This window comes from Stomoxys calcitrans, chromosome 3, assembly GCF_963082655.1.
Source record: "Stomoxys calcitrans chromosome 3, idStoCalc2.1, whole genome shotgun sequence".
In the NCBI taxonomy this organism is placed as follows: Eukaryota; Metazoa; Arthropoda; class Insecta; order Diptera; family Muscidae; genus Stomoxys; species Stomoxys calcitrans.
The window spans coordinates 117,317,839-117,330,407 of record NC_081554.1 but is presented as its reverse complement, the minus strand read 5'-3'; the positions used below and the strand labels follow the sequence as shown (position 1 = coordinate 117,330,407).

At 38.4% G+C, this 12,569-nt stretch overlaps 1 protein-coding gene across 1 annotated transcript; it reads left to right on the top strand.

The window, feature by feature from the left end:
• Positions 1 to 306: 306 nt before the first annotated feature.
• On the top strand, positions 307 to 11,542 carry LOC106091380 (uncharacterized). Its single transcript, XM_013257882.2, has 2 exons — positions 307 to 551; positions 10,505 to 11,542. Exons 1-2 carry the CDS (start codon positions 471 to 473, stop codon positions 11,186 to 11,188), a joined length of 765 nt encoding a protein of 254 aa, XP_013113336.2. The 5' UTR covers positions 307 to 470; the 3' UTR covers positions 11,189 to 11,542.
• The last annotated feature ends 1,027 nt before the right edge of the window (positions 11,543 to 12,569 follow it).

The following is a 12,569-nucleotide window of genomic DNA, read 5'->3' as shown; positions in this document are numbered from 1 at the left end:
AAAGCCAGAGTTTACAGCACACCAACCACTATCAACGTGCTTGTTTTTATCTTGTTTTTGTATAACAATTGATTTGGATACGCGAAAACTATCCTCTTTAGTTTTTTCGTAACATCAATTGCAAACAAAGTATTTTTTCGCTATTTATTTAAAAATGGCCCGAGTGTAAAATATTTTGAATATCTCGTACCTTCTCTTAAAATCAACAGTGCTTTAAAAAGTCCGTTACCATGTGCCTTTGAACGTTATCAACATGTTGGGATGCAATCAAAGCAGCTGTTTTTAGTTTTTGCTTTCATCCATTTGTTTTCGGTTCTCGACGAACACAACAGTCGAGCAAGAATACATCCACAGAAAAGTGATACTTATCGTCGTTGTTTAATTATTACAAAACAAAAGCTCACTGTTTCAAATAAACGACGAAGTAAAATGTTAATATCTCATAATAAAGTCTCACAAAAATTGTGCCAATGAATAAAATAATGGATTCGTCGAAAATTGTCGTGCCAGAGGTAGCAGACCAAGCAAATGACCGGAACTGGTTGGAAAAGGTAAATATACATACAATGAAATTACACCCATATCTCACTTAAGCATATAATAGGCGCCTAAAAGTATGCTTTAAAATGCGGATATCAATTTACGAACACAAAAGTTGAACGATATGCCTTAATTGTAGCACCATACAAAATATTGTCACACAGTGGTCCAATTGAAAACAAGGGGATATAGGATCTTTATGCAATGTTTACAGTATCTCGTTTTGTTCCTGTAGTTTTGGACAACGATTTTTATGAAATTTTTAATTTTGCAATTTCCATTTTTTAAACTGAAATTAAAATTTTATGATTAGTTATTGTTAAGTTTTATTTTCTATAGTAAATTCTGTTAACTTGTGGGTATTTTATAGTTTTTTTTTTAATTTTGATATGTTTTGCGCTAAATTATTCGGTCTTGAAATAAATTATACAATGGGAAATTGTCAGGATGCAAACCGTAAGGTTCTCTGTTTCTATCACAAATAGAAAAATAAAAACATTTTGTTTAAAGTTCAGCAAAAAATGTGTTTTGGCTTTGCAATAGAATTAGGCTGGTTCATCAGATCTCGATTTCGTTTGGTACCACACCAAACTCATCAGTAAAAATCTTGTCAAAAAGATATGTCTTCTAGTTTGAAACGATGCTTTTAAGAGTATTTTCCTTTTGTAGCACAGCAATATAATATTTCAACAAAATTTTGATTTTATTAATTTAGTGTTGTGATTATTTAGCACAATTTTGGCAGTTGCATCAATTCACAAACCCTGAATGGCACGTTTTTGTGGAAAACGAGTCATTTTTCTTTAATACTCTGTACAGCCAAAACGAGTTGTTTTCAGTGTATTGTAAAGGAAAAACATGTCGTTTGCTCAAATCAGCTTTGTTCTGTGCGCCTAATTAGACAGGTCAACTTAAACTCTCTATTTCAAATTTCAGAGAAGTCGTATTAAAAATGCACCTTTTAAAGGCTAAGTGTACGCAGATATGTTTATCAAAATCAGTGCATTTTTGGAACATTATTTCTCATTTTAGCGAACTTTTGTTGTTGTAGCAGTGTGTAGTACACTGAGGCGGCAGCCCTTGCCGATGAAAGAATTCATCAGGTCAATCCGGTACGTACAACCGGCTGCCATGGGAATGATTCTTGTTGTGGTTGTAGCAGTTTGTTACATCTACCCTATATCGGCGTATATGACAGCCATATCCAAATACGTTCTGATCTTGACCTCATCTGACAGGAATGGGTAGAGGAATGATCACTCACTGTGATCAAAACGGATAATAAATGGATCTTTTATGGCCTTAATACCCTATATCGGGAGATCGGGCGGTCGGTCTAAAGGGCAGATATATCCAAATATGGTGCGATTTTACCACACTCCCCAGGAAGAGGTCCAGCAAAACCCACTGTGCCAAATTTCATCGTAATCGGATGAAAAATTACCAATTTACTGCCTCAAGACTTTAAGTCTCTCTCTCGGTCTATATAGCGGCTGTATATAACTAAATTACGATTTTATGAGATCAGAAGGTCAGGTATACATACAAAAAATACGAAATCATAAAAAATTGTTTGGAAAAAATTTGTATACCCAAGATATCTGCAAAATTATAAATACCCAGCTTTAGGGTATAAATGGGTAAATACCCGGTAATTTACCCCATTTAAGGGGTTAATACCTATTGGATATTTACCCATCGTCCATCTCCAGGCAGGAATAACTGATTCGGTTTGATAGTTTGTGTACAAAAAACAGGTAGCAATTTTCTTCCGAACATGTTGTTGGAGGAGGAGTCAAGCTCCGGTAGGTGAGCAAGCTCGTTCCGGTCCAAAGGACCACGGTAACAGGGTGGCCATTGGCTATTTAAAGGCGCGTATAACTCGCCTTGTCATATCGAGCATCGTAGGCACGCAGTATTTGTGCAAGAGCCGGTGCCGCCCGGCGTCTCGCTGAGACTCTCCGCTTGATACCGCTGATTGTCCGCGACTGCCGTAGCAGCTACTCCGTATGGAGCATTCCACAATCCGCAACCTGTGGACGCGCCCGGTAGCTACAGCTAAGCTTCTCGTGACAGCAATGAACACCACACAAATCAGAACTCAAAGTTCCGGCCTCTGTGGTGCTCCCAACTAACCTGCGCCAGGTTCATCCGAACATCTTTAAATTGGCATCAGACATTAGGAAGAAATCGGTTAAGACTTAGATGTAGCTTCCATATACATTCCATTTAGACTGATAATGCAAAAATTGTTATAACAATTACTATATTTATTTTTTTACGATTTTTAAAAATTTGTAGCGAAGGATTCTCTTATGATTTACGACTTTCCAGGTGAACTTACTTCATTGAAATCGGCTCAGATTCAGATATACCTCGTATATATATATATATAAATATATATATATATATATATATATATATATATATATATATATATATATATATATATATATATATATATATATATATATATATATATATATATATATATATATATATATATATATATATATATATATATATATATATATTAGGTATAGCTGTTCGTCCGATTTTGAGTGCTCATTTTTTAACCAATTCTCTCGAAAGTTTGCTGGAAGGATTTTCTTATGACTCTCGATATTACTGGTGAATTTCATAGAAATCGGCCCAGATTTAGATATAGCTCTCATATATGTATATCGCCATATTTTCACCCCAAGAGCCACTGCAAGCGCATTGCTTTATCAATCTTGCCAAAATTTTGCACAACGCTTTCCTCGACGAGAGCTGTTTGCTCAAAATCGCCATAATGTTGTCATTTGTCAACCGTAGTTTTTACAGTTTGAACATGTTTGCTCGCCGAGGTCCATCAAAATTGGTTCAGAATTGGATATAGCTCCCACATTGTACTTATAGGGTAGGTGTAGGGTATTATACAGTCGGCTTGCCCTTCCTTACTGGTTTCGCCTTGCATTTGGAGTGCGTCTGCATGTTCTTTATGTTATTGTCATCTTGGATATGGCAACGGGTTAATGGCATGATGTTTGCTTCGTTTTCATTTTCTAAATATCCATTATTTTCTTTCCCGTGAAGGGAAAGGGGAGGGAAACCCTATATGCTCGTATATAGGGTTTCGTGAGTCTTCGCTTTAAATATGTGGTTTTTTATACCCTCCACCATAGGATGGGGGGAATACTAATTTCGTCATTCTGTTTGTAACTACTCGAAATATTTGTCTGAGACCCCATAAAGTATATATATTCTTGATCGTCGCGACATTTTATATCGATCGTCCGTCTGTCCGTCCGTCCGTCTGTCAGTCGAAAGCACGCTAACTTCCGAAGGAGTAAAGCTAGCCGCTTAAGCAAGTTTTTCCAATAAAGACCAATGAATGAAATTAAATATAGTAAATGCTATCGATATATTTAATATCCAACCAGCTGTCGACACAGCTGAAACAGTTGAGTAAAACAGATGAAACGAAACTGAAAATTAAACAAAAAAAGAGACAAAGAACTATGGAACTATAAGAGTGAAAGAGATAGAACTAGTATCGGTCGTTCCATTTAGGGAGTCGTTCATTGGTACTAGTTCGGTCCGGAAGAAGATTTTGCAGCTCGAACAATTTTTCAAAATGCCAACGTGACCAATTTTTGGGGCTTGCTAAGAGGCGCCCGTACCACCTAGGACCTTTACATTTTCCACGAAATCTCTATAACACATCAGCCTTAACCATTTCAAAGAGTTATCTTTATCCGTTCTCAAATGACATATTTTTTACTAGTCTTTTTTCGATTTTCTCCCACTGTGCGAGGTCGGAATCTGTCGACTGTAGTCTGCGTATTCTGATGCCTGCCCTGACTGAGTGGCTTATTAGGTTTAGAAGGTTGGATATCTTTACCGATGGGGAGTTAGTGCTGTCAATAAGTATTGACTTGCCAGATGTCCGCATATTCAGTGGTAGTCAGGCGGTTCTTAAGGCTGTTGTGGGTACGAGTATTGGATCAGAAACAATGCATCGTTGTCGGGACGATCTGGATCGACTGCACAGGCAGTCGGCCTCAAAGATGTGCCATGTAATGAGAGAGCTGTTTTGATTGAAATCTGTCTTTCTATCATCAAAGTGGTACAAGTGGGTGCATTCATGAAATGTTCCGAAATCATTGGCAAATGCAAATTTTGTCTATGAACATTCCAATAAGGAACAGTGGCAAACTTATCACATATCAATGAGTACTGTCCGATTCAAGTTTATGCTCATTGATAGGGGACCTCCTTTTTATAGGCGAGTCCGAACTACGTACCGCAGTGCGACTCCTCTTTGTAGAGAAGCTTTTACATGAGTGCTATACCAAATGATACAGTACCTCACAAATGTCGCCAGCATTGGGAGGGAATAACCACCGCTGAATTTTTTTTTTTTTTTTTGGCAACGCCCGTTAATCTACCTGGATCTGAGAAAGAAAGGCTATTTAGAAATCACAAGGGGCCACAATATGGCCCCGGATGATACATTGACGCCTTCGTCCGGTATCATTCACATCCAACCTTACCTAACCCAACATTAGAAGCAGTTATGAAGAAGTTATATTTGGATGTTTGAGATTTCTAGGGATTCAAGAGGCCAATTTTATTTGATTTGGTATGTGAGAAAATAGACATGAAATGATTTTGCCCATTTAAAATTTGAAATAGCTAACTTAAATTGTTTCCACAGAAGACTGGACAAATTAATACACCCTTATTCTATAGGCAGAGGGTGTTTATGATAGAAGTGTTTTATATGTCGTATAGTGGTACTAAACATTTTATTGTCTTGGTTGTATAATTTCACCTAATTTGTGTGAAGATTCAAACGAATCTATTATATTGTGTATTCAAAGTTCGGCTTGACTGATCTTTTTACTGGTTTTTTTTCGAATAATTGCATTACTGGGAAATATTGTAGTTCTGAGGCTGTCAATTACAAATTTTGGAGCATTTCTGCTTATTACTGATCTTGATAGACTCATGAGCGTAATACAATATGAACAAGTAAAAGCGTGCTAAGTTCGGCCGGGCCGAATCTTATATACCCTCCACCATGGATCGCATTTATCGAGTTCTTTTCCCGCCATCTCTTCTTAGGCAAAAAAGGATATAAGAAAAGATTTGCTCTGCTATTAGACCAATATCAAGATATGGTCCGGTTTGGACCACAATTAAATTATATTTATGTTAGAGACCTGTGTAAAATGTCAGCCAATTCGAATAAGAATTGCGCCCTTTGGGGGCTCAAGAAGTTAAATAGAGAGATCGATTTATATGGGAGCTGTATCGGGCTATAGACCGATTCAGACCATAATAAACACGTATGTTGATGGTGGATCTGACGTACAAAATTTCCGGCAAATCGGATAATAATTGCGACCTCTAGAGGCTCAAGAAGTGAAGATCCCAGATCGGTTTATATGGCAGCTATATCAGGTTATGAACCGATTTGAACCTTATTTGACACAGTTGTTGAAAGTAAGAATAAAATACGTCATGCAAAATTTCAGCCAAATCGGATAGGAATTGTGCACTCTAGAAGCTCAAGAAGTCAAGTCCCCAGATCGGTTTATATGGCAGCTATATCAGCTTATGTACCGATTCGAACCATACTTGGCACAGTTGTTGGATATCATAACAAAATACGTCGTGCAAAATTTCATTCCAATCGGATAAGAATTGCGCACTCTAGAGGCTCAAGAAGTGAAGACTCAAGATCGGTTTATATGGCAGCTATATCAAAACATGGACCGATATGGCCCATTTACAATACCAACCGACCTACTCTAATAAGAAGTGTTTGTGCAAAATTTCAAGCGGATAGCTTTACTCCTTCGGAAGTTAGCGTGCTTTCGACAGACAGACGGACGGACGGACAGACGGACGGACAGACGGACGGACGGACGGACGGACGGACAGACAGACAGACGGACGGACGGACGGACAGACGGACGGACGGACAGACAGACGGACGGACGGACAGACAGACGGACGGACGGACAGTGCCTTAGGTAACATCGTGTCATAATATTCATTTTACTGTCCCTTCAGTCCAACAATCAATGAAAGCTTCTGAGTCCGAGTTAATATCAGAGCTTAAAAGGAATGTTTTGTTAAAGCCTGCATATAATTATTGTGATGGCAGTAACAACTATGGCTTTAAAGCACAGATTTTGATTGTAAGGCTGATGAGGAAGATGATGGTAGATGCTGCTGCAACATCCTTGGAATAATTTTCAGCGTTTCTTCGTTGGGAAGCCATGTTCTGCTTCGTTACAAAAAATTAAGAAAACGCACATGCATACACACAAACTGTGTAGCATATTGTGCTGAACAGGATCAATAATATTTGCAAGCCTGCTAAGATGGTTCTTTGGAGCTCTGCTGCTAATGCCACCTTTAGACTTCATTCTATCTCTTGTCATGCTTCCCACTGCACCACTTAATATGAAGGTATACGACTTGCAAAATATAAGTGATTTTATTTTTCTTTAAAGCAAGCATCTCTGCCGAAGCCGTAGTTCCCTTCAAGGGAAAGAAGAACAAAATGCAAACGGCGCAAACAGCATGACATTGCGAGCAAAATTCTGCATGTGGCATCTACTTCGATAACTCTCATAAATCTATACTCACAAGAGTAATCTTGCAGTCTATTTGTGAACTTCAAAATCTTTATCAATATGTTCTTTATCTATGATGGTGGAAGTTTTCGATCGAATGCCTCGATCCAAGTTTGTTTTCGTATTGGCAAATAGTTCGATGCAGAATTGAATACGTTATCGAATGCCGTGATTAGGTCCCGGATTTGAATTATTTCCGACTTTTGCCTTTCCTTGCTTGTTTGAACATAAAGAAGACACATCAAATTATGGACCGTACACAAGTACATGCATGACTCCCATTATGTAAAATCTACATCAGGTTATAGAGCGATTTGGACCATACATAACAGGGATGTTGGAAGTCATAGCAAAACGAGTTTCAAATCCCCAAATCGGGTGGTAATTGCAGCCTCTAGAAGCTCAAGATCCGAGATCAATTTATATGGCAGCTTTATCAAAGCATGGACCGATAAAGGCCGTTTAAAATCTCAACCGACCTACACTAATGGGAAGTATTTGTGCAAAATTTCATGCGCCTAGTTTTGCTCCTGCGAAAAATTGCGTGCTTTCGACAGACAGACGGGCACACATGGCTAGGTTAGTTTAGGAATAAGTGCCAGTCTGCCATCAGACTCACTTAGATTTTTTCGTCCATTGTGATACCATAGGAACAGAAGAAGGAAGATGCCTTTTAGTTCCTATCGTTGAACCATCCAGATCGCTTTAAAAAATCCCAACAACTTGCGAATGTTCACATCCCCTAAATCAGACAATTTCTCAAAGAAATGAGAACCTAAATTGGAACTCCTTATGACTGCCTGTGCGGGATACACACTCAGAAGGTGTTCCATAGTCTCATCTTCTTCGATGTCCTCACAGCTTCTGCAAAAGTCGTTCCTGGCAACCTTCAGTCTGTCAGCATGTTTTCCGATTAAACAGTGATCTGTCACGACGGACACAATGACTGAGACAGCAAAGCGGTTTTTGTGTTCAGAAATACATTCTCCAGGGATTTAATGGCTGCCTGCCTGTCTGGGAAGATATTTATGCCAATTTCAAGGATCTCCGCTTAATACACACTGCAGTGGTCGGACAACCTTTTCGATATGACACCTTTTCGACAGTACACCCCAAAGCCCACCTGGTCGTCTGGTTTACTTACTTTACTTTAATTTGCTTTGACAGAATATTTCTTCCACTAGCCCAACGTAGAATAGCGTTCCAAGCGCCTCGATCTTCTGCGCTCATTCTAAACGCAAACTGGTCCTTAAATTTACGAAGAATTTCTCTCTAATACTCCAAGCACTTTTTGGGAGTGGAAACCATCCATTTCGTCCTATCTCCATTTACTGCTAGACCCATTTTCACTGACTCTCTTTCGATTCTTTCAAAGGCTGCAGTTACTACTTCCGGTGACTGGCCTATGATATCGATATCGTCGGCATAGGCGAATAGCATGTGCTCTCTTGTGATAAGTGTGCCATATCTATTCACTTCTGCATCTCGTATAATCTTCTCCAGCAGGATATTAAAGAGATCACACGATAGGCTGTCTCCTTGTGTGAAACCTCGTTTGGTATTAAATGGTTCGGAGAGATTCTTTCCTATTCTTACTGAGGAATCAGCAAGTGTCATTCTGCAGAGTCTTATTAATTTTGCAGGGATACCAAACTCAGACATGGCTTGAAATACCTGTGAAAGAGGTGGTAGGTGTTGATTTGTCCTTCTCTGGGCTTTTCCAGGATTTGGCGCAGTGTGAATATCTGGTCTAGGGTGGATTTACCTGGTCTAAAGCCGCATTGATAGGGCCCAATTATCTCATTGACTTTAGGTTTTAATCTTTCACACAGTACGCCCTAGAGTATCTTGTATGCGATGGGGAGGAGACTTATTCCTCTGTAGTTGACACATTCCGTCTTGTCTCCTTTCCTGTGTACGGGACATAGTATGCTGAGGTTCCAATCATCGGGTATGCGTTCTTCTAGCCAGATTGCGCAGATAAGCTGATGCATACGCCTTATCAGCGTGTCGCCTCCGGTCTTAAATAGTTCAGCGGGTAATCCGTCGGCTCCTGCAGCCTTGTTGTTCTTTAGTCGGGTTACTGCTACTTGGACCTCATTCTGACTAGGAGGTAAACATTCTATACCATCATCAGGGATTGGTTCTGCGGTATCCTCTTCGCTGCCAACATCGGACACTAGCAGTTGGGTAAAATATTCTTTCCATATCCTCAGCAAGTTGTCTGTGTCAGTTACCAGATTTCCTTCTTTGTCTCTGCAGGAGGATGTGCCTGCACCAAAGCCCTCGGTTTAGTGTTTAATTCTTTGAGAGAATTTCCGGACTTCACGCTGACTCCTGTACATCTCAATTCGCTCGCACTCACGTCTTTCCATTTCCTTTTTCTTTCTGCGGAATAGACGTTTCTCCTCTCTCCTTTTCTCCCGATACCTCTCCTTCATCTGGCGCGTTGCTACTGATTGCAGGGTTGCTCTATATGCCGCATTCTTGGCTTCAGTAGCATCTCGACACTCTTGGTCGTACCATGGGTTTTTTGGAGGAGGCTTCGTCTGGTTTGGAACCAGGAATATCGTACTTACAATCGGATCTGTCAGGAATAGTGGTACAGTACTTTTTATCAAAACGCGGCTTAGGTAGGATGTAATCCACTCTGCCTGGAACATCGGATATTGTATCAAGGATAACACAGCGTCGGTAGGCGTCACACAACCATAGAGAAAGTTCACTTAGCCTCACGGTAGTGGTCGCAGCATTTTGGGTAGCCACAATGTCCAGAGGCATAAGATGTAGCATTCGACTTAGAATTTCAATACTATCAAGAATATACTTTGTTGGATCTCAGATCAATATATCGAAGTGTTACAAACAGAATGACGAAATTAGTACACCCCCATCCAATGGTAGAGGGTATAAAAATAGAAAAATCAACATAGAACTTTTTTATCAGTGTGAAACTATGGAATTTTGTTCGGAAATTGGTCATATTGGGCTCAAGGTGATGCGACAGTTAGATATCGGAATGACTCACTTCTTTTGAAGACTTTTCTTAACACCAGTATTTAAAACAAATTGAGGCAATAGACAAGGTTGTAATGGGCAAAGTCTATGTCAATTTTAGGACGAATTAGTAATTAATTATAATTTTGATATTTCGAGGTGTAACAAACGGAACGACAAAGTAAGTATAACATCATCCTATGGTGGAGGGTATAAAAAAGACATATGACTCAAGCGGCAATACCTTTAGTAGAAAACTAAATAGAAACTTTAAGCGGCACCGACCAGTCTCAGCTCAAAAAATATTATTAATTATTTTTTTTTATTTGCAGAACTTTACTCCATCGCCAGCAAAGTGCTCCAGCCTTTTGGATTTAAATGATGATTGTCTACTCGAAGTTTTGCAATACATAACTGTACGGGATGCATTTACACTTCTGGAAACTTTTGCCAATCGACTGCACGACGTTGTACACAAACGCATTTCACAATTGAAAATTTTGACATTCGACCTAAGAAATGCTCCAGATTTTACAATAGAACAATTACAAATTATAGGCAAACATTTAAAAACCCTAAACATCTGTGTTGGTTACTCGCTTAGCTCGGATTTATGCATTTTCCGATATTTAAAGCCGCTTTGCTACTATGGGTCAATTGAGCAAATGACACTCAACTACGTCAACTTTAACGAAGCTTACCAGCAATGTATACTAAATTTGGCCGCAAATTTAAGATTTCTCGATTTAAGTTTTTGCCAATTGACAGATGAGTTGCTGGAACCAATATTGGAAAATTGTATGCTCTTGGAAAAACTTTCGATCATTGGAAATTACGAATGGCGTGGCAAATCATTGTTTTCCATTAAATCCCCTAAAATAGGGCAAATTACAATTGAATTAAACGATTTGTGTGAAGAGCAAGTGGAGACATTTGCAAGGCATATTGGAGAAAGCATCTGTCTTATTATTTTCAATAAAGGACGCAGTAACCACCATAAAGGTCACTTCAGATGAATTGAGGATATAACAGATTGTAAAAAACTTACACTTATTTAGAAGTCTTCCTCTCATTTGGACACCAAATCTTACAAATTTATAAAACTAAGGCATTTACATTTCTTTCGTTATTTTTCACTAAAGAAAGACGAGTTGGTTGCTTATAACCATTGTTAATATCAAAATTACCCTAATTTAAGTTGTATAGTAAGTTCTCAGTGTAATTGTTGTCAAGGCTAAGTAATGATGTGATCATTTTGAGGAAATTTTTGTAAATATCATGCAGTGTCCCTTAATTTGCCATGTTCTAAGGTAATATATTGGAGTTTGCAAGTTATATAAATAAATATTGTGAGTAATTGATAAAATTTACTTTTGCTTTTCACACCAAAAGGTAGATTAATTATTTTTTTGTGGCAGTGTCCATGAACACTTACATTGTATACAATATGCATACTTTCCACATCTACAAAATTTTAGAAAGTTATTGTACGTGGGTGCGTATGATCACTATTCGATATTTTGGCACATATGCCATACGCCACCTTGGCTCACTTCCAGACCAAAATGCTTGGCATTTTGTTCATATTAGCTATGTTCTAGAGAGCTGCAACGAGTATTATTGTGTAGGCTTGATCATCTGTTTGGAAAAACGAATAAAATCCATCATGTGCACATGTGAAACCAGTCTATTCAACTCGCTCAAAACGCAATGAAAATGTTGTGATTTAAAAACGAATCGATTGAAGCACTAGGTTTCAATCGGACAACCCACATGCTTGTTTTGGTTACAGGCCTGTGAATGATTCTGCTGAACGGGACGCTCATTTTTAAGGCTCGTGTTGGACACGATTTTTCTGTTTGTTGTATTTGATTTGATTTGTTCAAAGTGCAAATGAACAGGTCTGATTGGAATCAAGCTACATAAATTGCCCTTCACTTCAATAAATTAACATAGGTTTAGAAAACAAAAGACCTTTCATTTGGTTTTACGGCTTATTTCTAACATTGGAAAGGTTAGTTTCTTTATATTAACTAGTTTTTACCTTTTCTATATTGAGAACACCAAATTCAGCAATAATGCATATAAACTTCTTTAGAATGTTTACGCTGGTGGACGACTCGAAATCCATAGAATTCGTGCCTAACAGCAAATCAATTATCTTATGGCCTCTTTGATAATGGAATGTCACGCCAAAAAAATTTCGCTTAACATAATTGTCCGTCCACATGTCGATGGTGGCTGATGCACTACCTGGACCAACCTTTTGTGTTGGCCTACTTCTACCTTCTTCGACCTTTTGTGTTGGCCAGACGGTGTGTAATTTCAATTTTAAATATTTTCAGTCATTTCAAATAAAGAAAACAGAAAAACTAATAAGTATTTGTTGTTATTTTA